A 25686-nucleotide genomic window follows, 5' to 3' on the forward strand; every position below is an offset into this window, starting at 1 on the left:
CGGAAAGCGGCAGGAGGACGGCGGGTGTTTGGGGGGGGGGGGGAGTGGCGGTGTCACTGTACGGCGCATGCGCAGCACCGCTGGGGAGGCGGGGCGGTGCCTCCGGCGGCCGCCAGGGGGCGCCGTGAGGAGACAACCGCGGGGCGGGCGGGCGCGCGCGGCGCTCCTTCAGCGCTAGGTGGTAGCAAAGCGTCGGCGTGAGGAGAGGAAAAAAACCTGGATTTTCCTGATAAAACGCTAAAAAGTCCTTCCCCGAGAGGGGCTCGGAGGCCTGCGGGCTCCCGGGGAGCACAAAGGAGGGGAGCTGGGGGGGGGTGAGGGGTTTCCTGTGGGGAGAGGCTGAGGGGTTCCCTGTGGGGAGAGGCTGAGGGAAGGGGCTCGTTTGGCTGGGAATGGACCTGGACGGGAGGTAAGGGGCGTTAAGTTTTGAGGAGAGAGGTTCAAATTGGGCGTGAGGAGAAATTTCCTCATCGCCAGGCCGGCCAAGTGTGGAGTGGGTTGCCCACAGCGGTTGCGTCATCTTCGTTAGAGGATTTGAAGAGCCAACTGGATGAAGCCCTGAGCAACCTGGGCTGATCCCAGAGCTGACCCTGCTTGGAGCAGGAGGTTGGACCAGAGACATGTTGAGGTCCCTTCCAGCCCTAATTCTCCTGTGGTCCTATGAAAGGAGCTCCAGATCCTTCCATGAATCTCCAGTGACTTCTAGAGCCCACATGAGAGTCAACATCTACCACTTCTCCAGGCAGGGAGTTCCACGGCTGAATTACATCTGGCGTGGGGAACTATCTGCTTTTGTTTCTCTGTTGCTGTTGGCAGAGCCTCGCTGGTGCCGCCAGCTCCCGACTCTCCTTGCTGGTGGCATCCTGGTCAACCAGTAGATGCTGGTGGATCTCTCTGAGTAACATGAACCTAGCAGTGAGCAGAGGGGAGAGACTGCCTGGACGAGAAAACAGGACTGTGGAGGAGGAAAGAACAGGCAGAAAGGAAAAACGGACCACCAGAAAGAGAAAAAAAACCACCACCAAATGACAGGAAAAAATGAAGAGAGATGCTGGCAACTGCTGAGTGACCCAGTTTTATGATTTACCCCCCTGGAGTTCTGCGTTCAGCTCTGGGGCCTCCAACATAAGAAGGACATGGACCTGTTGGAGCGGGTCCAGAGGAGGGACACAAAAATAATCCAAGGGCTGAAGCACCTCTGCTATGAGGACAGGCTGAGAGAGTTGGGGTTGTTCAGCCTGGAGAAGAGAAGGCTCTGGGGAGACATTACAGCAGCCTGCCAGTACCTAAAGGGGGCCTACAGGAAAGCCAGAGAGGGAACTTCTACAGGGGCATGTAGTGATAGGACAAGGGGTAATGGCTTTAAACTGGAAGAGGGTAGATTTAGATCAGATGTAAGGAAGAAGCTCTTCACTGTGAGGGTGGTGAGGCACTGGAACAGGTTGCCCAGAGAGGCTGTGGATGCCCCATCCCTGGAAGTGTCCAAGGCCAGGTTGGATGGGGCTTTGAGCAACGTGGTCTAGTGGAAGGTATCCCTGCCCGTGGCAGGGGGGTTGGAACTAGATGATCTTTAAGGTCCCCTCCAGCCCAAACCATTCTGTGATTCTATGATTTATGGGCTGGTAAAAACCTTTTTTTGAAAACCTTCTGACTGGCGGCTGACCCGAAGATTTTTGGCATCACGCTTACGACCGGTGTGGGCCTTGGGACTGAAGGGTCAGCAGGGTTTGCAGGGAGGGAAGAGGGCATGTGGAAGGAGCCGCAGGCCGGCTGTTCCCGCTCTGCGGGTTGGTTTATAAAGCAACCGGAGCCTGCACTGGTGCCTGAGGTCAGCACACGCAGCCTGGCTGGCACCTTCTATGAGGGTGTATGTGTGTGTGCACGTGTTGTGAGACCATCCTGCCTTCCCCACCTTGCTGGGTGGGTTTGGCAGCATCCTGCCTATACAAAGCAAGATCCCAGGATGGAACAGGTTGAAAACATGGTTTAGACCATCTGCTCCCGTCGCTACCTCTCTCCTGCCTTCAGGGCTTTTTGGAGAGCTGAATTCAGCTTCCTTCCTAGAGGATGTGCTGGGAGTGCCCTGCAATGTCTGGACCTGTCCCTACCTGTGATTTTACCTCCCCAGGGGTCTCCCAAGCATCCTGTGCCAACCAGCAATTTGTCCATGGTTCGGAGAGTGGTTGTGCTCAGGATATAGGCTGCACAAACAGTTAAAAAGCATCTACCCAGACATGCATCTTCTGCCATCACCTTTCTCAAACCTATTGCAGCAGCTGCTGTGCAGCAAGGGACATTTCAGATGCGGCCACGCAGTCAAGGGTTGTCCGTGTGTCTCGCCATGCCCTGCTTTGGGCTGCCTGGGGTACGAAAGCAATCCCTTCCCCTGAATTATTTGGTGGCGCACATACTACACAGCGTCCATCTGGAGGATGTCGTCGTTGTTGGGAATGGCACAGAGCACAGGACAGGTAGGATGCCCGTGCGAGACGCCTGATAAGGCGATCAGTCTAAGAGCATGCCAGCAGGGAGAAGGCGGCTGATTTCAAACTGATTCCCATACCCCCCTCCCTCCCCTTAATCCACACCCCCTTAAACACAACCCTACACACCATGTCACTGCCTCCTCATCCCCTTAGCCTTTCGTTATGTGAGCCGAGCTGTGCTTTCCATTTGTTATCAGCTTCATCCACCTATCGCAGCAACTTTTTATCTTACATTTAGCTACTATCATTAGCTGCTTTCCCTTTGCCGCAAGGTCTCCACGCTCTTTGGTAACCGTCCTTTAACCTATTATAACCCCGATGCCGCTGCTGAGACTTCGCTCTCTGAATGGTCGCTCTTCCCTGACAACAGCTCACGTTCGCTCGTCTTCCATCTTGCCACACAAGTTGGACGTTTCCAACAATCCTCAGTTTTAATCCAACCGTGCTCCCACCTGCAACTCCCCATCAACTTCAGTTACACACACTCCTTTTCCCAAGTTTCTGTTTCTGTAGCTCAGAAGAGCAATAATTAGGATAACTTCATTTTGGCTACAAAGCCAAACTACAGTACCAACCTCTGCCATTGCTCCCGGCAAGGAACACCAGGTAAATGCAGGTGGAGTTTTGGGCAGAAACGGATGGTAAAGCTTAGGTAAGAGGGCGGCTGGCATGTTTGGGTTTGTTCCCCACATCTGAGCAGGGCTGTAGCCTAGGGCTCACATTCTGATCTTGCTTGTACTGGTGGAATTCAGATGCAGCAATGCTGATTCATTGGCCTCTGGGGTTTAAAAGGTACTTTCAGTTCTTTAATCAAAGGCTGTGGCTAATGAGAGTTGTGCAGGATCTGGAAATGCCAAGCAGTGCAGGGAAATGCACATCTACAAGGAAGGGTGAAGGCATAACAACCTTCCTCTGTACTTGTTTAGCAATTTCTTATCAGCGTATCTGGAAGCGCACTATAAAGGTGGGTAAATAACCATCTGCCTCTGCAGATCAGCAGCCCGGGGCGCAGACGGTGATACGGCTTGCCTGAGGCCAGCCAGCAGCTCAGTGGCAGAGGCAGGTGATGGAGAGTCTGTGTGTCTGTATCTTTTGTTTCCTTTTCAGATTCTGACCCATTTCACGACCTCAGGAATGATTGTAAAGTATGTTGTAAGTACACATATTTTTATTCTAATAACATAATTGGTAGGAGTTACATCAAGGCGTTACGTAGGTCTGCTGTTACTTCAAAGATAGACTACTTGGCTTGGTATGTTCCTGGACATTACTGTTAGTTATTTTACAGCATCATAAATACAAAAACTTTATAAATCAGAGAAGGCCTAAGCCTTAAAATGTATAGTGAGTACTTAAGATGCATGATCTGGTGCAGTGAAGGCACAACGTCTGCAGTAATGCCCAAGCACTCAGCTCCAAGACCAGTCAGACCCTGGGAACTTTATGTTTCCGACGAGTATGCTCATTGGTGAGATAAGAAAAACCATTGCTGCAGGGTTCCATCATTTCCTTGCATAGCCATTTGCTGTTTGTAACACGGACCTAGCGCTGAACTGCTGCCACGAGAAGCTACAGGCTGCCTAACGGAGACAAAAAAAAAGCTGGAACAACAGTTTGGACTTAAGAAGCCAAGGCAACACCCATGAAGCAATCAGTTTAACTTGATTTCCTAGGGGAAAAGGCTTGTGAGGAGAGATTTGCAATACCAGGGAATGATGCTGATGAATGTTTTGGATGTGATTTACCCCACCTGACGTTAAATGCTCAAAAGTTAGCTTTCTTAATCAAAATTAGTTAGTCTGGTCTCTTGCATAATCAACAGATCCTAAGATATATGAGCTAATTGCCATCTGCAAGTTCCTATTTCAGCTGATCGCTTGAGAGGTGACTAGCTTAGACTTAACTAGCTCTTAGACCGTCTTGTTGGTTGAGAAGAACTCCCCCTGCCAAGCATCCAGGGCAGCTAGAAAAGATGAAGGAACAACATCTGGGAGAGGGAGATGCACTGAGTTACCTAATTGATTTGGAGCTGTAATTCACATGGCACTCGACCAAGTACCCCAATGGGCTGAGTCTCCTGCTGGATGCTCTCCCTTCAGGTAAGATCCATGGTACGTCGTGCCCGGTGCCTGGTCTTGACAATGGTCAATGTCTTTCATGCCAAAAAATTTGAAACCCTCAAGTGACACAGTGCAGAATAATCTGCTCACAGAGCAGAAGTCTTCTTCTAATCCCTGTCAATCAGTAGTTGGCATTTTCTCTGAAACATGATTTGTAGTCTATAGATGTTGAGAATTCATGGGCATGCTGTGGCTCTTCCTAAACTGTGGAAAGGTTCAGTTTTATCCCAGCTCTCTCAGTCTGGGTTATGGTAAGGCAACTAGTTACAGTTGCTGTGCATTCAGTCCCCTTATCCTTAAAAACTGCTATTCATTACGTTTACTGGATATTTCCTTAATTGTGGAAAAGACAAATAAAAGCACATGATTTACATTCTCTTAAGTAAGTAGACTAGTGCCAGCTTTCCACACAGAGCCATGTGCAATGCTGCAATCCAGAGTGTGGGATTTGATTTCCTTCTCATTAACATGATGGAAGAGATCAAGTTGGCTTGTTTAACATGAGATTCTGTCTTCAATACAGTTCTAACTAGGTTTTTCTTCAAATGTTTTCTCTGAGCCTTCCTTCTCCCATATATTAAAGGCTTTTCCCTTGAACGCTGTGGTGCTTTCTTCACAGTCTAGCTGATTTGGCAGGGGCTGTAGGTTACAGCTGAGGGATCACATTAACATTGGTGGTAAACCACTCTGTAGCGAGGGTACAGTTTCCATCACTCAGGCTGGTAGTCCCCACTTTCCTTCCACAATCCTCTCAGTGCCCACAGAGACAGACAACTTCTCTAATTCACTGGCAAAGCATCACAGAGCAGCAGTGTCCACATGGGATATGCCCCAAGATGTCCAAGTGACACACAGGCAAGCTCACATGAGGTCCAGCAGCTCTAGCAAGGATCTGCACAAGTGTCTCCATGGTCAAAAGCCTAGGTAAACTCTGCAGAGATGACATACCCAAAAGAAAAAGAGAATATAGCAGCAGCAACAGGAAACAAGGCTGAGAAGCACAACAGGAAAACAGACTTAGACTGTACTCCAGTTTGGAAACAGGAGATCCCACTTGGAGATCCCAAAGGCAGGCAGGAGTCATTGCACCAAGTACGGTACTTCCAAAAAAAGTATAAAGCCATTGCTCCAACACCTTGCTGTCTAAACTGGCTGCAAGACAGTTAAGTTTTCTTTTGGCCAGCCTAAGTGAGAATAGATGCAGGACCTCCATGGCCCTTTCTTTGCATTGTGTAGTGAGGTCAGTGAAGAAAGTCTTTTCTAGCAACAGTTGAAAAAAACTAAGTTGGGTCCTTATGGAGGACTCAAAAGCAGCTGTTCTTCGAGCATAGCCTGTGACTCAGGTAACATTGCCGGTGTTTCCCCAATGCCAGGCAGATGAGCTTCTGTTCTGCTGGGATGAAAGATACTTTGAATTCTCCCTTACTCTGTGTCAGATCCTTGGTTGGATGGAGGAATGTGCCAGGGCTGAGCCTCAAAAAGCGGAGACGCTAGATGAAAGAGAAATAATGTAAGAATCAGACAGATTAATTTAGTCAGAAAACTCAGATTCTAAACATATTTAGGTACTCAGCCAATCCTTGGCATTTTGGTGGCATTTAATACCTCAAATACCTTCACAAATCTGGATTGAATGGAAAGACGGTTTCCCTTCATCCTCTCATTATAGAGGAAATAATCATCAATCAAAACATCTTTACTTTTCCTGCACACCTTTCTGACAATCTGCAAACATACCCTGGTAAATCCCAGCTGGAGCACTATCTAAAGTTGGTAAATGTACCTTGGGAAAAGCCTGGCAGAGATCACAAAGGTCCAGGAGAGGTCACTGTAGGGATTAAGACAGGATTTGTCTCTCTCTGATACAAAAAAATACATAGTTTTGCCTTGCAAATTGCCCCTAATCCAAATGCAATCCCTGAGGGATAATTTAGCTTGATAGTTTTTATACTACAGCAGTGGTGTTTGTCGGTAGCTTGCTTCCCCACTCCCCCTAGCACTTCCCTCATGCGCAGTTTTAAAATTTCTTATCGTGTAGAAGACAGTGACTGCAGCAGAGCTCAGACAGGACGCTGCATGTCCCTGCATGCGCCTTTATCTTCCACCCAGATGGACTCATTAATAATCACTGGGTGGGCAGTTCCCTGCAGGAGCTCCCCTTACTCCATCCCCCACATTCTCTTTGGCGACACTAAACGGCACCTCAACAGCGGTTGAAGATTGGTTCACAGAAGTTAAAAGACTGAAACGCCTTCTTCCCATTCCCAGCGCCTCCCGGGTGGCAGCAGTCGGAGCTGAGTGCCACATTCCTGGGAGGCCACAACACTGCAGCCAGACCCGCGGAATTCCCTTGATTGACTGGAACAACCAATAACGCAGCCAAGGCGTACGACCTTCCTAAGGCTCTGTCCAGGCAATGTGACTTCAGGATGAGGGCCCTATTTTATAGAAACTGTGTGTTGCTTTAGAAGGATGAGGGACTGTAACCCTCTAGCCTGATCTTCATGCTTTCCTCTCTTGGCTTTTATGACCAGGATGCATTTATGTACTGTTTCCTACATGAAGTAGTTTTCACGTGTTTTCCTTGGGCCTCATCATACTCATTCCAGTGCTTTCCCCTATGTATCATCCTTTGTGTTTAGATCCTTTCTTTCATCTCCCACAGGAGTTGCGATCGCTCATTTGCACTGTGGGTCCTCCTCGTGGGGGTTAGCCTATGGACCTGCTAAAACCGCTAGATGCTAGGGAGATCCAAAGGGATGTTGGAGGTCTCCATGTGCTCCATTATCTCCCTTTCTAGATCGGATCATCAGTAATTACTGGATAGTCACTGCCCTGTAGGAGCTCCCCTCACTCTACCCTTGTGATCTCTTTGAAAATCCTAACAGTATCACATCAGAAGCCTCTTCTCCTTTGTTCACTCCAGGTTCTTTATCCACTACCCTTCTTGCACTATAAAAAATCATCAGGGGTCACAGGTTGCAATCCTTACATTGACAACCCACTAACTAATAGGACTGTCACCAAAATCTGCACAAATGATGTGTGCTTCTGAAAGATACCAGAAGACTTTCCCAGGAGGTTGCAGGCACTGAGGACCTTCAGGAGATCCTGGGTGTATCAAGAGGTGAGGTCACCCTGAATAGCTGCCCAAGTCAACCCTAGACTGAAATGGCATAAAATTGTTTTTGATGGTGTCAGTCTGCCTCCTTATTTTTGGAAGGTATTCACAGATCAGCTGCTTTCTCAGCTGTTGTCTCCCTGGAGTTGATTGCTTTGTCCTGTAATTTGCTGAATGCTCTGATTCCACCCCAACCATACCTGCTCCTCCTGGCATCTATCCAGGACCTGGCAGAGTCCGTGGACTTTGGACTGAGCCCACTGTCACTTCTGATCTAAGATCTCTTGCTCAGCCATTGAGTATTAGTGAGTAAAACCCACGTGAAGCCCATGCCAGTCTTCAATACCGAGATGACAGTCGTGACAGACAGGTGGATCTAGCAAGTGCTAGATGTGACGTCTTTGGCCATATGTTTTCTTTTGATGCAGCAAATCACTGTCATCTGGATTCCCACCTTCCCTTCCACAATGACTGCCTTCTCCTTCGCCTACAGAAATATACTGCCAGCACCGTCTCCTTCCCTCTGTGCACTAAATTTGGATATTGGCAATCTCTACAATAGCCGCCACGTGGGACGTGGCAGCATACTCACATGGAGACCTGGTGTTTGTCCTTGTGAAGTCTTTCTTTCCTCTTTCACGTGGCTTTGGCACTGGAGCTCGAACAGGTGCTGGTCGTATCCCAGCGTTCCACTGGGAGCTCTGGGCCAGGGCTTTTGCCGCTGCTTTGGGAGGCAGGTTCCCGGTTGACTGGTGAGTGGCCCAGCTGGGACGAACTGGTGGTTTTGGAACAGACTCAAGATCTGCAGAAAGTGATAGCTAGGAAGAGAAGGCAGAAAGTATCACATCATCCCAACAGCTTCAGAGGGACCAAAAACATTGGAGTCCATTGAGAACTTTTATAAATTCTATACATTCTATATACATTCTAAGTACATTCTAGAAATTATATTCCTAAATTATATCCCTAAATTATATTCCTAAATGATGCAAACATAATCTGCATTATTTTCATTGAGCTGTGCTCTGGTATGAGTTTACCTTAAGGACAAAAGGACCCAATTAGAAATTGATGCTAGTAAAGGCAAACGCACATTAATTGATTCTCCACATCAATTCATATGTTAATGCACAAATTCTCCCCCGTGCATATGGCTGTGACTGATCCCAGTCTTGCTTGCTGTTTGAAGTCTTGCAGTGTAAAGGATGAAGTTTATTTTAGCATACTGTTCAATGAGCATTTTACTAAACAGTATCAAAATTAAGCAAAAAAACCCCAACTTAGCAACACAGTGATTGTTTATTCCTTGAGAAGGATCCCAAATATTCAAAAAGCACAGGTTCTGCAGACAAACAGCTTTGGCTTTTTTTAACTGATACAAATTATTTGGTAAGAATAGTGAACAAACATTAACAAACCCAAACATTTACATAGGAACTCATTAAAAAGCAATATGGTTAGATAGTCTTTTGTGAAACTAGTGTCCATAGTAAAATGGTTGTGCAGAAAAGTCAATGCTGTTCTGTAATTCCTGCCCGCTTGTTTCTCCCTTCCATTATTTGAATTGGCAGCAATGGCAGATATATGGTGCTTCGTGACTAATTGTCTAGTTATAAATAAGCAATTCGGCAACTGCTGAATATCAACCTAAAGAAAGGCCAGTGATTATACAACTGCCGAAAGTGGTCCAGGATCTTAGCAGTACTTGATGTGTGACAGAGATGGTGTGATAAAAGCAGCTGCAGTTTCTCTGTCCTAGGGAGAAAAGCCCGATATCACAGAAGCAGTAGTAGCTGCAGCACAGATCTGACTATTACTTGCTTTTCAGCTCCTGTGTTGGTGGTGGTTCAGTTTTAGAGCTCAAAGGGACAGATAGGCAGAGACTATTAGAGCCAGGCTATGCCTTTAAAATTAGAGTGACATATATAAGCTGAGTTTGAATATGCAAACATTATACTGAGTTATTTTCACTTTCAGGAGTGGTCCCATGAAGCTCAACAGGATTTCTTGTATGAATAAATAAAATTCAAAATAAGGTTTGCAGAATATAGGTGGTATAAATATACACTGGACGGGACCGTGTCTCAGTGCTAAGAGCCCTGGATCTTCATGTGGGCTATACCCACCCAGTACCTAAACGCAATCCATACTTAAAACATCAATTCCCTGTCAATATGTCATAGGAAAATTTATTCCTGACTTCATATGCTGCAATCTTATTACCTTAGGATATAGGCAGTGAGGCAAGAATGACTGATGCTGTCAAGAAGATGTTATTTAGTAAGTACTAAAAATAAGCCAGTAATTCAAGAACAGCTGTGAGGGTGGAGCAGTCTCTCGAACAGAAACAAGCAGACAGCCTGAAAGGCAAAACCAGCCCCTAATTGCTGACATTGCAGTCATTTGCAAAGCTGTCAAAAGCATCAATCAAATTTTACCTTCCTAATAAAGTGTCTGGGAATTTTGACATTTGGGCATGAGGCTGCCTATTCTGCTGAGATGCTGCAGAAAACTCCTCACTGGAAGCCCTCAAGGACTCATGTAAAGGACACTGATGTGGCAGCAGGGATGCTGCGAAGGGACCTGGAGGGCCAGAGCTCAGAAATCACAGCAGGGCAGCGCAGCTCCATGTCAGAGTGAACAGGAGGGATGATAAAGTGCCCCAAAACGGAGATCTGGTTTCCATGCCCAGCCCGGTAAAAGCTTGGACAAGTCACCGAACTCGTTGCATTCTTCAATTTTCTTTATATAAATACAGGGACAGTAGCTGCTGAAGGCAATGTGAGCATCAAGGTGGGATAGACAAGCCATAAAGCCTTGAGCCAGCAAAGTGCTTAAAGAGCTGGTTAACACTGGAACTAAACATATTCTTAGAGTAAAGCATTTCCCTGGATAAAGATTGAGACCATGTTCCCTTCCCGCTGTAGAGACATGGGGGTTGCATGCACATTCATAAGAAAGAATGTGGCCCTTCATTCAGAGACCTAATTAACTTAATTTATTGTAATTTACTATTTATTGTAATTTAGCTAATTTACTTTAAATTAAGTGTGAGCCTGGTCACATTCTATGCTACTGTTTCCATGATTACTAATAAATCCCAAAACCTCACAGGTTTACTAGGAGGAGAACTGATTCACCACATGCAAATGTGGAGCCAGTGGATGTAATTCCAGGACTCAGGTCATCACCTTAATTATCTGTTTCTTCTATTTTGGTGTGCTGTTGTTCAGCCTCCTGAGCTTGGAGCTCCATATAATAGCCTTTTTCACGTCTTCATTGTTGGCTGTAATATACTTTATTCTCGCCTACTTTCTGCACATTGATCTATTTAAGAGCTTCATTTTAATTTGACTTGATGTTTGCTTGCTTGGGGCACTTATTCTTTCATAATAGTCTATTCTTCTTCTAAGGATTTACCAAAAGATTTGAGCATTAAGCCTCTTTATTTGGACTTGATTAAATGAGTCTTTTCACAGGTCTTCATTTCAACAAGGTTTCCCAATGCTACCTTAATAATAAATGGAAATTAATTTTGGATTATTCCTAGCGAGTTATGTATATATTCTTTTTCTGTGCATCGGCCTACCATAACCTAACCTTTATTGTCATGTAGTTTTGTCATCATTAATGGCCAGCGTAACAGCAGGCTAATGCATCAGAGAATAAGAAACACAGCTCCTCTACTGAGATTTGGACGACTCTAAACTCAAGAGAAATGGAAGCCTGTTTTCAATGTGAAGGTCTAAGAAAGAGTGACACGGCAGCACAGGCTACCCCAGATTTTTGACACAAATAGAAGCCAGTGCTAGCAAGATTGCATAGGACAAAGGCATGGAGCTCTGCTCTGGGCTGGTGTCACCAAGGTGTAACCCCATGGCTTTGAGGACACTTACCCCTGGGTTAGGCTGTCCTAACTGCCTAGGAGGGACCAAGGGAGGATGGTGGACCTGTCAGGCCTTGGCAGCAGGCAGCAGTGGCTTTAAGACTCTTCCCAGGGCTTTTTGTGGTGTGAGAATTCAGTACCCACTAACTCTGCGTGCTCCCTCAGACATCTGTCTGCGAGCGTTTTGTGTCAGCTAAATGCTTTCTGGTGACTATTTGCTACAGGAATAATAATAATGTCCCTTTTAAACTGTGAGCAACTAACAGAAGGTGACACACGTACACGCTGTACTGCTGCAATTTGAAGGAAAAACTCTCGCTGATGTTGTGCAGGAGGGTTTGGACTTCACGGTGGGAGTCAGACTAGGTGCTTGTGCCTTCCTGACTGGAGGTTGCAGGTTAAGTAACTTCAAAGAACACGTAACTTTCCTAAAATCTGGGGAAAGAAAATCAAATTCCCCTCTTTTTACCCTGAACTAAGATTCTTTCACTGCTGGACTGACAATAAAACAGCTTTAAATTTGAAACGGGAAGCGGTGGTGGAATGGAACTGTGTAAAGGCGCCCTGATCTAAGGGCTACGGAGGAAGCCATTGGAGAATGGAAATTGTAAGACACAGGCTGAATAACTTTAATTATATTTTCCGTTCTTTAACAGTGACTGAATCTATTTCCTTGCGAACAGGCTGTATTTGGGTCAGGAGAATGCCTCCCAATCTCAGGAGACAATGCCTCTCTTTTATGTAAACCTTCTTTAGCTCAACTCACATGCGTTCCCTGGCTTTCATCGCTTAGGAAACACGCTTCCAGGTCCGCAAAACCCCCCCGATACGCTTGTGAGCACGTCCTTCTTCTGGCAGTTATTTGTTGCCATATCTACAAAAGCTTCGACTCACGATGCTTTCTGGAAGCCTGACTTCCCTAGACTCCTTTCATGTGAGGATGCCCTATTTTACCAGAGATGAGCACAATGAATCCTCAGTATTAAGACCTTGGGGCTGCTTGCTCAGGCTCAGCGCAACGAACAGAGAATAAACTAACATCAAACTGCAGCGATCAAAAGTCGCGAGCACAGAAATGAAGCTTTGGGAAGAGCTGCAAGGGTCGTAAGAGAATCGATCCAGTGCTTTGTAAAGCATGGAAACAGACTGTCGGGATCCTGTGCAGTAAGCAACGTGAGGGAGGAGCAGATAACAAGGTCACTGTCTACACACAGACAATTGCCGTCCTTTTCCCACCGAAGGCAGATGGACTATGTCTAGGCTGCGGTGAGAGATTGCCCCCGGAGCAGCCAGACGTGGGGTGCTTTGTGTCCTCCTCCTGCCCACGGATCTCCCTGGGGGATAGGCAGCAAACGTGCCTGGCAGCCTATTTCTTGTAGCAGGAGCAAAGCTTCACACTTAACAAAGTTAAGTAAAAGCTCTGCGCTAAAATGTTCCTGGGTGTACCTGCCGCTGGGCCCCAGTTGATATAATTACAAGCCGGTGATACTTGCCAGTGATTTTGCCTTTGGGAGCTTATTAGATCCATGACCCGCTCTCTTTTTTTTCTCAGCTGCCTGCCGGCTAAGGTCCGGGGTCTCCCCTCCTCCTTTCTTTCTCCTGCAGAGTAGAACAGAACGGTATTAACAAGTGCTATGGAGTTGGTTCCCTGGGGTTGAGAAAAAGAAAATCCCTTATGATATTGCCACCCGAAAAGACATGGTTTAAGATAATGCATTTTATCTTGCACCTGGGGCAGACCGAGAGCGCACAATCAGATATCGTGGCTCAGAGGAGGGTGGTAACTTGCTATTTTTTAAGTTATGATAACTTTATAGCACTCGAACGCATGCCCTTAGCTCAAGACTTACTGATTTAAGCTAAATCCACATAACATGTTACATCAGCTTAGGGGAATTCACAGACAGGCAAGTTTAGCTACAGCAGTTTGAGAGTTTTTAGTGAAGTCCATGTAACTTGTAACATAAATAAGGCTAGAGGACTGCCCCTCTGACAAGTTAGTTATTCATTGGTTTTATAGCCAAATAATTCTTCTTGTATATGCATATGTATACAAATTTATAAATTTATATGCAGCTATTATTAAAGTCAATACAATTAACTGGCAGAACAGGAATATTCCAGACTGTGAAAATTAAGTGAAGTACACTGGAATATGGCCAGTTGTCACATTTTTCCAGTATGGGGAGTAAAATCCATACTACGAGGAAGTTTCTTCAGAACTCGGGCAGGTTCTTAAATGCATTTGCTCTGAAGGTGTTCATTCCCCTTCCACATTCAAATTCTGCAATACAGAATTAGTGAATTTAAAGCAGCAACTATGCATGCCCTCTGAGGGCGTCTCGCAGCTCCATCAGCAGTGTCTCTGGGCTCCTAGAAGGCATGCTAAAAAGCACAGTATGAATACAAAATCATGAATATAAAGGAAGGAAACAGACTCTAAAAGCAACATTTATCCTATAAAGAAACAGAGCCACACCACATCACACACGCATCCTCAAAAGCAGCCAACACCAGCACGTATCTGGTATTCGCTTGTCCCAGACCAGCTGCAGATCAAGAACCATAAAGACAAATCAGACATTATTTCATATAGCAAATTGAGGAGAACTGCCGTCAGTTTATAAACACTTCACTAACAGTCAAGTGAGAAAATTCAATCCAAAATATTATTATTATTATGGGGAATGAACTGGTCACCTTGGTGGACTTGGCAGTGTTAGGTTAACAGTTGGACTCAATCATTTTAAAGGTCTTTTCCAACCTAAATGATTCTATGATTCTCTGATCTTTAAATAGAATACAGACCTGGCCTTGTGGTCCTAAATTAAGATATTAACCTCTACTGCTGTATTCTAGTGTCCATGCTCATGGTGTCAGAGCATCCCCCTGCAGCAGGTTACCACCATGGTCTCACTTCAAGGTCAGGAAAATGTAAGCAGTGAGGATGAGTTTCTCAAGGCTGCAAAGGAACAGGGCATCAGAGCCGAGATGAGGACAGCAGGTCTCTCACTCTCCGTGCTGAACTCGGCGTTTCTCACCCCGCTTTCCTCCCTTAAGGAACGTTTTTCATTCCCACAAACCTAACAGGCGGAGAGTACTGGGCTGGCTATTCAGAAACATGAAAAGCAAGAGACGAGCGTTAGGATTCGGCAGGACAGCGAAACACCATGCCCTTCTCACGCAAGCAAGCCCCTTTTTGTCAGAAACTGGGCCCAGGCTGCTGACAGAACAATTACTGAAAGTAATTATTTTCTCGTTGGGTAAACACTCCAGTACAATATGCAACTGTTTGTAGAGCCGGCCTATGTCCATAAATTATCTAACTGAATTAGTCTGGCTTCCAGAAGCCTGAGCTGGTTGGGGCGGGGGGAAAGGAGCTTGCATTTTGGCTGAGCTGTTGTCATGAGAAGTAGCAGGGCTCTTTCTTGAGGCACAAGGACACAATCTTGGCGGGGGTCCAGCGCTAGGCTAGAATCGGAATTCATTATTCATGATAAAGTGGGAGGCAAATCTTTTGATTTATTGGCAACAAGCAGCACAAACACCAGATGCCTTCCAGCAGAACTGTACATGCATGGACTGAAAGGAACGCCCCTCCTGGTCCTTTTTAGGCAGATCAGAGTCCCAGAGAAAATTTGCTAACTTGTTCCACACTTTAGATAAAAACCTTTCACTTCACCTTTGCAATATTGCTTTGTGCCCAAAGAGACAAATCCATCCTTGCTGGTCTCTGTTTTGTTTGTATATACACAAAAAGCTACCTGGACAATTCAGGCAGAAAACAAACCAGACCTACCAGAAATCATCCTTATGATAAATTGCACACATACAAGCAGCAACACCGAAAGTCACAGCTATAATTCTACCGAGAGATTTTGGTAACCCCTTCCAGGCAATTTGTAATTCAACCCCTGTCGGTATCTCTTCTCTATCGCCTCACCACTCCCTCGACTATGCATCTGATCATTGCTATTCTTAATTTCACTGCTCAGTGACTATGAAGCTTTTCCCACACTCTTCCATCTAAACCAAATAATCTCCCAGTGAACAAATTCAGGGATCTCTGTCCCATCTCCTTCATGCTGCAGTGATGTTTATCACTGAGGCTCTTGGGTGCCATTTAGTTTTTATAGTACAAGCTCATGCCTTTCTGAGCAAGCAGCAAAAAAATCCTTCAGTAGAAAACCCAGTCAAGTCTCAATTATCATCCAGATTGCAAATTAACACCATTCTGCCATTCTGGGGGGCACGACCCAGCTGTGGCGCAGTGTTATGGTTCTTCTCCCCATTGACACGAAGCACCAGCACTGTCCAGGCAAAACCCTCGCCCAATTGCTCTATAGAAATCTGTTTGTTTTTCAAAGGTAAATACCCAGTTACAGTCTTATAGCCCGAAGTGTATGTTTTGTGTTACCTCTTTTAGGACTCCCTTCGTCTCTGCCCCCCTGCATAACTGAGAAGTGACTGTAGCTTGTTATGCTGCCCATGTTTCACTTTTTTTGGCCATGCAAGGATAAGTTCTCTGCTAGGAATTCACAGCAGTGTAGTTTTGATACTGCTGTGCAAGGGAGCATGTAGCTAATGACTCCTCTCAAAAGGCCAACAAAGAAACAGATGACAACTCTGCCATTTAAATGGCAATATTTCAGCTGCAGTGTGGAGACGCTGTTACGATGAACAGGAGAGTTCTTACCTCTCTTTGAACCAGAAAGCAAGTGTAGAGTGAGGTCCAGCTCAGAGGAGATGTTAGCCAGGTCCAAGAGCTAGGAAAATCTTTTTTTTTTGTTGTTACCTCTTAAATTCTGCAAAATTTAACCCGACATTAGGCAGATTAACTTCGATTCAAAGAAGTAGCCCGTGACTAGTCTCACACATTGCTTTGATGATGGCGTCAGGTATTCCTTTGATGTAATCTTGTTTATTCACAAAGAATTTTCTACAAGTCCGGTTTTCCTCAGCACAGCAGAACTCAAATGGAAGGAACGGTTTGTTGGCTCACAGCTTTCCACTCAACCTGCTGGCCTACAAGTGCTCTCTCTGGTCCTTCTCTCTCAGCCATCACTTTGGCTTTCTGCTGCTTTCCTGCAAGTTCTGCTGCATCTTTTTGCACACACTCACGACCTCAAGAAAATACTCGTTCCTCTCTATATGCATTCAGACTGCAGCAAACCCCATTTCCTCTCCCAGACTACCTTTGCGAAACCCTGTATTTTGGGAAATCACTCCTATTGTTTTAGGAATCTCATTTTACATAGGTTTCATTGCTTCTGACATTCATTTTACATGAAGAGTGGTTGTTACGCCCTTGAGCTCCAAGAATTCATCTAATCTGAAGAATAACTATACCTAACACAGCCTGGGGGGTCAGCGATTTTTATCTTGGTTCTCTGTTCTACTTTACAACCCTTTACACTGGTCAGGCAGGGTCTGCCTGAGCCTGTAGCCTGCACCGAGGTAGATCATCTTGCATAGCATTCATATGAGACTCCTAACTCAACCGACTAGACGCTGGCAGTTGGCTGCCCTTCCTCAGCCATCCAAAAAAATGCTTGGCATCGCAGCGGGGCACTCTGACCGCTCTGACAACCTACGCCTGCCCAACCCACCCATCAGCTGCCGTTGCCACCTCCGCCAAAAGCCGGCACTTGAGGAACCCTCGAGCGCGAAAGGGGGTCTCTCACCGCTCCCGCTGCCGACACGGAGCCCGGCAAAGCGCTGAAGACCCGATCCCTACAGGCAGCTGCCTAGAAGCAAAGGATGGAGGACGCAATAGAGAGCCTTAGCGGGAGGACTTCTGGGACGGGGCTGCAGAGGGGACGCTGTCGGCAACGTGTCCGCAGAAAAGAAGCGCCAGAATACCATTATGTGAGTGGGAAGCTGGGTCAGCACCTGAAACGGCACACCTGCGTTGCTGAATAATCATTACAGATGAGACTACACACTAGCAATTACTTTCAGCTTAAGTGATATTAAAGGGAGATCCTTGATAAACAAGTGAATCTCATAGAATTCATTTCTCTCCTTGCAATAATCCTCTATAATTACGCATAAGTGCCAGATTTGCTAGAACATTCGGCATTAAAATATTCTCCATTGCACAAATGGATACAGACTCAAATCTCACTTAGGAGAGGAAAACAGTCAGTGTGCTTATTGTATCATTAGTGACTCAGAATCATTTGCATCTGGTTGTCAGTTGCATCTACAGCTCATTGCTGGAACAAGCGACTTTTAAACTCTTCAAACAAGGCTTGTCCCACTTTTGACACTGGGTCACGGCCGGCACAAGGGAAACCTAAACCTTGCAGAAACCTTTGGGAGCCACTACATAGAAACATTTAGCACAGCTGAAAAATAATATCAGGACATCCATTTGCAACAAGAGGCATTCTGTCAAAATACTCAGTTAAAAGCCTCAAAGAACTCTACCCGAAATGGTGCTAGAGTTTGGAAACATACCACAGAAAGAGGGTGAGGTGGAAACTGGAAAGCTCTTTGAAGTAGTGCAGTATCCTAGGACTAGGGGACGCGGATTAAAAAATGATTCATAAAAGGCTTTTGCTCAGACACTGGGAACTTTGTGGAACACCCCGGAGGAGTGGTGGGTCCACATTGAGAAAGAGCCTACATGAGTGCACAACTGCTTAGCCAAATAATCACTGGGCTGGGGTAATTCATGGGTTGATTGTTCCTGTGCACAGGGCTAATCTCAGCTCTATCAGTTATTTACTTAAAGTACAATCTGGATACTTTCATCGTGGCTCTATTGGTTCCCAAGGGGGTTTTTTTGGCACAGTGAAGAGGAATCTCCTCCTCTCTGCACATTCAGTTGGGTGAGAGGCTGTGCAGTCCTTTTCACAGGGACTTGCACAGGGACTAGGCAACGGTCAAGCTAATCCATTACCTGTTCACCAGGCTCAGATTAATGACAGTATTACCAGTTTCACAAGTTACTGCACATCAGCTGAATTAAGGTATCTGCTGTGAGCCCGTGAAAAATGAGAGCTGGTATTAACAGAGACTTAAACGAGAAATGGGCCAACACTGCACACAGGTGACTACCGCAGCTTCCTTGCTATTGTTCCTGCTGATGCTTGTTAATGCACAGAAATTTGACCACAGATCTAAGATCCTGAAAATATCTGATGCCAGATGTGTCAAAGGAAAACATGGGGCAGTCCTAACACAAGTCGATGGGCAAAACTATACTTCAGGGTGGAAATGCCTTTCTTTTGCCAGTTGCTGACCAGGTAATCCTGAGAGCCCAAGAACTGATGGATCTAGGCAGTCTATCCCAGGCAGCGTAGCTACAAATACCATTTATTACTTAAATGTTCCACAGCATATACATACTCTTACACCTGCACCCCTATCCAATCATCTAAATATCTTTTCAGCCAGAAGATCCTTGAAGTGACGGAATTATATTTCATTGCAATTAATTCATTCTTCCACTTCTGTGCAAAAAACACAGATTCCTCTCAACCTTGCAGCTTTATTTAAAAACTCTTGAACAAACTCTTGTCCTGATTCTTCCCATTACAGCTGTGTAACATCCCCAGGAGTTACAGCCTATTTTATAGGCAGCCACTAACAAGCTGTGCCCATGCTCTGCACTGAAATGACACAAAGCAGTGCAGCTGCAACTACAACTGGACCAAGATCAATCCAAGAAAAGCCAAAAGAGCAGCAAAGTGGGTTTGCAACCAGGTTGCTGAACTATAAGGCTTCCAGGCAGCTTGGAGCACAGGCAGAGTGAGCTCGCAAAGGACACAGAAATACCCTATGCAACAGAAAAAGCAAAAGAGAAGAGATCAAGCTCTTACGCCTGCCTAGCCTGCTCGATGGGATCGTAGTTGTCGAGGTAGTTGAATCGGATGGTATCTGTAGGATGCCTGTCTGATGAACGCCACGGTGGGAGCTCTTTTTTCTCCTTGCTTGTCCTCCTTCCTGGCACGGAAGGTTTTGCCTCTGGGGTGTTGCTTCTTACCGGTTGCACATCAATAACTACAAACTCATCTTTTGAAGGAGTCTAATAAGAGAGATTAAAAGAAGAAAATAAATTTTAGCCTATAATGAAAATGAGATTTATTTTGCTTAACTTTAGACATCTGAGAATTGGGTATTAACTCAAAATTAGTCTCTCCAGGCTCCATTATGGGCAGTGGACAGAAATAGGCACCCTGACAGTGCATGTCATCACCCATGTCCCAGAATCTGTATTAAGATGAGCTGAGCTGCTTTTGAGATGCGTTGGTTTCTCTCTATTGACTACAGAGAGAGTCTACAGGGGAGTTCAGTTAAAATTAGAGGGCTGAGTTTTGAATTCAGGGCAGAAGAAACCCACCCTCACAGCCCCACAAACCAGGCATGGCATCAGTGAATCTCAGGAGAAAGCAATGGCTACTGAGTAATGCTCCACCTCCCCAAAATGGCCCTGCCACCTTTGAAGAAGAGACAAAGAGACAACACCAGGGACTATAACAGGCAGAATGGGTGCTTTTTTCCTTTCCACCAGGTAAACTGACTCTGAAGTGTCAGCAGGGGTGATGCTGGGTACCCCACGTCTGCTTATCAGATTGAGGCAAGCTATCATATGCTCTATAAACTAGGGAAAAAGAGAGGGGAACAGCCTTGACCGCTGGAGAGGGAAATTTAGAGGATTACTCCAGAACAGCCTGAAAGGATAGCAGGATGAGACCTTGGTGATTGCTTCTCCTAACCGGTGAGATTTTCACTTCCCCCCTACCAGGGGTGGATGATGGGAAAGTAGAGCGCATGGCAACACATGAGTTTAGATTCTAATTTAAAATGATATATCTTCCATTTTACTAGTGGGAGATTACAGAAGGATAAAGAGGCAAAGGGCTTAGGAACCCAACCAGCCCAGTTTTCCCACTGGCCCCAAACATCTCTAGAGGTGGTAGGTATGTACCTTTGGTCTCGTGACATGCAGCTCTTTCACCATCTCAATGTAATGTTTCTTCCAGATTCCTTGCTCAAAGGGTGTTGGAGAGAAGTTGATGTACCAGCCAAAACGTAGGCATTTCAGCATCCAGAGCTGATCCAGTTCAGACAGGTACTTCCAGTACCAGCTCACCTACGAATGCCCAGTTAATTGAAAACCTCGGGGTTTCAAGCATCCAAGATTGCAGCTAGAGACTTCTGTGCTGTGGATGTAATTCCCCTGTGTTTTTAAACTAGTACAATTCTTCAGCACTGTTTATGCTCCATTTAAACCTTTCATTAAACCATTTAAACCATTCAAGGTCTTCATGACACGCTCAGTGCCTAAGTGTTAGCTGAGCTCCAGCACAGCGTGAAATACTCCAAAAATCACAGGCCATGAGGAAAGATCTCAGCTTGTTTTGAGCAACTTCCTGCACTTCTACTCAATAAGGATAGAGTAGTTGGAATAAACCCTTTGTTTCCACTGAGAAAACAGCATCAATAGACTCCCCAAGACTGATAGACCCGTTCTGAACATTTTCTTCCTACTGATATTCTGCTGTTATACTCCATCACACAGTCACCTTGCATGCAATGCTTCTTCCAGCTTAAAGACAAACATCATCTCTTGGCACTGCCATGCTTATAATAGCAGCTGTCCAATGATGACACAGGTAGCACTGTAAAGACCTTTTTTTTGAAGTAAGTAATTTCCTAACCTGTCTTCTCCCTGCCTGTGGATTAATAGTGTGAGCTGCATCCACATAAAACATGAAATACTGGAGAAAGATACTACAGCAAGCTTTAAACAAGCTGAGATTTTGATATATTTGTAGTATTATATGGTGTACTATGTTAGTGCGGTAATAATGTCACCAATACCTGAACTTATTCATTCAGAACTACTTTGGGCATCACCTCACAGCACTTTATCTCATGCAAACATATTTTTGGAGTCTTAGCCACTGTGCTCAAAAGCACATCTGTAACTTCTCTGCTTCTCCACCTCCAACACTCTACCCTCAAGCATTTTAAAAGATCTGTTTTTCTTAAAGCATCGTGTGCAGCTCTTTGCAAGTAGCACAAAAGCCAATACTTCTCAAAGCAATTAATGATTCTGCACACAGTGCAAGGTACTTTAAAAGAACATGACTTTCAGAAAGTACCAGGCCTCCTTCTTGGGAAGAATCAGTCTTGTAAAAAGTGCCACATTTTAAATGCCTTAGAGCTCAGCATCTAAAATTACTCTTCACTTTTGTAAATCTTGGCCAATCTGGCTTAATTTAGGATCTGTGGAAGTGTTGCATTTGGTCTCATACAAGCGTCACTAAGCATTTGGCACCAAGCTGCCAAGTCAGAAGACATCCTTGCATTATGAAGAACAGCACTGGTACGTCTTTGCTGAAAACTAGTGCTGTTTCCTTTTTTTTAACTAGCTTGACCTGATTTTCTGAACCTTAGGTACATGTTGGTTGGCTTTTTTACCTGTGCACATCGACAGAGGCTCCGTGGGTCCAGGAAGGAAAAGATGTATAAAGACAGGACTCTGGGAAGCCTTGTGGTAAAATCTAGAGCCTCGGTGGGGACTCGATCCTGTAGCTGCTTGGCACAGAATTTTTGCTGTGACGGGGAGCAGCGTTCCAACAGGTCCACCAGGATCCTCCGCCTCTGACCATCTGTCCACTTGTCAAACTGAAAAAAGGAGTTTCAGGTTCTGAGAAACCGGAGATTCAGCTTCCTAAAATAAAGCGCACATTTAAGGCAAGGGAAAGTGCATAAGCAGCAGCTTCTGGTGACTCATTCAAGAGCAAAGCACGTAGGAACTGGGAACAAATGGAGAGGCTACATGAAAAGAAACTCTGAAGCCACGTAACATGTGATTTATAATCCTCAAAGGATCCAGGATGGCCTAGTCCAGGACACACTCATGCTCACAGGACTCTTTGCTCCTGGGACCGGCTCTGAGACTTGGCTTCGCTCATGGAAAGGAGGAGACTCAGATCTGTGTTTACAGGATCAGGTCCCAAATTGCAATGAGTTCACTGCTGATTCCTCATCTATCCTGACACTTCTATGGTCCCCACTACCGCAATATTCGATATTATATATCGAATATACTACCGCCTCACAATTTGTAAAGTATTTATTCCCACAATCCCACTGCATACGAGAGAAATCCCCACTACAGAGAAGTGGAGCAAAGAGAAACTAAATCAGCTGCCCATGTCTCGCAAGGAAAATCTGCGGCACAGATGAGGCGGCACGGTAACGAAGATTTTTTGCAGCATTTCTATGCTTATGACAGGTATCTAAAGAGGAGGATTGAAACAGTTGTGGGAAGAAACGAGCACTTAGGTAACCACACAAGCATTTATCGCTTTGCTATGATGGCAACAACAACGCTGCGTTGAGCGGAGTGGGGCAGAGCTGTGTAAACAGGGTGGGAGCAACGGTGGCGGTGGCTGGTGGTTAACTGGTGTTGATAGCAGAGGATGGAAAGGGCCCCGTCAGCAGGAATCTCCTGGGAGGAGACTGACCTCATCACCACAATCTGTGCAATCTGTCTCAAAACCTGCAAGAGCAGTCCTGGCTGCGAGGGTAGCGCAGAGTGCCAGGAGGGAGGAAATGTCGGAGGACCCGGCATGGTTAAAGATGGCTTTCTGGAGGCGAAATACGGATTTCGGTAAAGTCCCGCTTCGTCCTGCTTCCTAGCACAGCACGAGCAGCCTCGACCCAAACTCACCTTCTTTTCAAAGGGAAAACTGAACTGTTTGGGGAATTCCCCTGTTTGGGGAATGTTGCTTTTCCCTGTTTGTTTCTTTCTCACGCATCGGCCATCCCCAAAACACGCACTCGGCTTTCACAGGATTGTTTCCTGAAGCCAGCTTTCCACAGCTGACAACTTGCTCTCCACAGGTCAAATCACAGCACATTCATTTTTGCATTTAACCTCAGGGCATTAGAAGTTCTTACTTAAATGTGACCTCCAAAAATTAAAAATAATATGAAAAAACACACGTTTCTTTCATTACTTTTTTTATTTATTGTGGGTAAATGGCTTAATGTCCAATGTCCCTTCCTTTCCCTTTCACAACAAAACAGACTAGAAACTCAGATTTTTTTTATTCTCTGCTTCCCCTGCCCCAAAATCTATGGTCAAGTGGAGAACTGGCAGAATAACAGTTTAAAATATACTGTGCAGATGAAAGGTAATTGAGAAGTAATTTCTTTCCAGATCATTTGAAAGAACTCTTTGTTTCTTTCTTTATTTTTACTTTGATGTATTTAATTCCAGTACCGGAGAATAAACTCTAAGAAATAAATAGCTCTTCTCCTTCTTGCAAACACCTCTGCAAGACCTTCAAGAGGGTCAGCATGAAGAAAGGGTGGAACTGGCATCCCTGAGATCCCGGAGAGATGAAAAGCCAAATAGAAAAAAGCTCTCAAATGTCCATGCCTTTTCAGACACAAACAGCGAATTAAGGAATACACCCTTTTCCTCCCATCCCTGTTTTGCATATAACTTTCACCTCTAATGATGTTTAGCAGAGTACTAAGGAAAAACTGAAGCAGGACCTTTGGATTTAGGACTTGGAAACATGTTCCCCGAGAATAAAACCAGACAAAGGTGTACCAGAGGGCAACAGAGGAGGTTCTGCCTGTGCCCTTCTCACCCTCAGCTTGATATAAAAGGCTTTCTCTGTCACATGGGGAAGGGGAAAGCTTCTGCTGCACACACTCCCCATTCATGATCACAGCTACATCCTCTTCTCATTAAAACAAGCCGCAATCACCAATTTGCAAAGATAAATTTCTCCCATATAAGTTCCAGAGACAAGGGAGTATCCAGCTTACTCTCTTCCACACCAAGAGATTAAGTGAACTAATCAAAGCAAATCTAGCTTCTCTTTAGAAGGCAGAATATTTGCTCCTGTTTAACTCTTCCCATTCCGCCATGGGTTTTGCAATAAAGCAATTCCTTCCAGCATCCTCAGCCCGTGCTTACACTGCAAGGGAAACTCCATTTAAATCAGCGCCACACAGTCAGGAGCATGGGAACACACAGCTTCTTCTCCACTGCATTCAGCAGCAGCCAAGTAGTTAAGTAGGCATAATTTGTCTCTTTTCCAGTATTAACAAGCATGTCCCCATCCTACATTTGGCTGCCTTTCTCCACAGTTCCTCCCCTTGCATCTGATTACAGCAACCCAACCAGTTGGACCAGATTCCCCTTTTCAAGGTGCTGCACCTTCTCTAGCCGCAGCTAGGAACACTTTTTCCCTTTTCTGTGCCTTTCCCCGAGCCCTGGCAAACAATGTCTCCCCAGGGACTGTATGACATAAGGCTACACTGGCAATGCAGAGTTTTTGCTTCTGCGATCAGTTTACAATTAATCCATGAGTGCACACACACAAATAACACAGCCTGACACTAAGGGGAGAGCCCAGGACCTCAGCGCCAAAGTACAGAGGCTCTGCCGCTTAACCTAAAGAGGCCCCTCTCTGCTGTAAGAGACAGGTTGTTTTACTGACTTGAACTAGCCACTGAAATGGGACATAATCCTCATCTCCAGCCCAGCGTATCGACGTGAGTTCACAGGGTTACAATCACACGCAGGCATCCCTGTGCTCTGCAAACATAGGACACAATTCGCTAGTCAACGAGGCTCTTCTGCAGAATGGCTTGCAAGTAGATGGAGACGATTCACCGAGGGAGAAGCAATTTTCCCCTCCCTCCCCAGCCATCTTCTCCCAGTCCTGATAAAGGGATTTGTTGGAGACCTGGGATCTGGGTGAGAAGAGAAGGGATGAAGCAGACAGGTACCTGATATCCATGATACACTAATCTACCCAACCAAACCCTAAACATCCCTGCCACCAAGCAGCTCTGTGTCAGCAATCAGCAACTCGCCCCTAAGATCTGTTCGGTTTTGCTTTCACTACCGTAGTTAAACAACTAAACCTGAAATTTTGCACGAGGAGACTCCTGGGAAGACAGCTGAGGAAGGCAAGCTGGCAGCCTGGTGACAAGAAGCACCCCTGAGCAGGAGCCACAGCTCCTGCACCTTGGCACCGAGCATGGGTCAGCTTCTGGGTAAAGAGGTGTCTAGAGGTGGGGGTC

At 45.6% G+C, this 25686-nt stretch overlaps 1 protein-coding gene across 1 annotated transcript in view; it reads right to left on the reverse strand.

Annotated features, from left to right (window-relative positions):
* Positions 1–3636: 3636 nt before the first annotated feature.
* FBXO16 (F-box protein 16) overlaps positions 3637–25686 on the reverse strand; it is a 41502-nt gene continuing 19452 nt past the window's right edge. Inside the window, 6 exon segments of the mRNA XM_052809625.1 lie at positions 3637–6096; positions 8320–8545; positions 13017–13212; positions 19443–19648; positions 20552–20716; positions 22051–22257. Coding sequence (XP_052665585.1) covers positions 6029–6096; positions 8320–8545; positions 13017–13212; positions 19443–19648; positions 20552–20716; positions 22051–22257 — 1068 coding nt within the window. The 3' untranslated portion in view covers positions 3637–6028.

This window comes from Harpia harpyja, chromosome 15 (genome assembly GCF_026419915.1).
Source record: "Harpia harpyja isolate bHarHar1 chromosome 15, bHarHar1 primary haplotype, whole genome shotgun sequence".
Lineage (NCBI taxonomy): Eukaryota > Metazoa > Chordata > Aves > Accipitriformes > Accipitridae > Harpia > Harpia harpyja.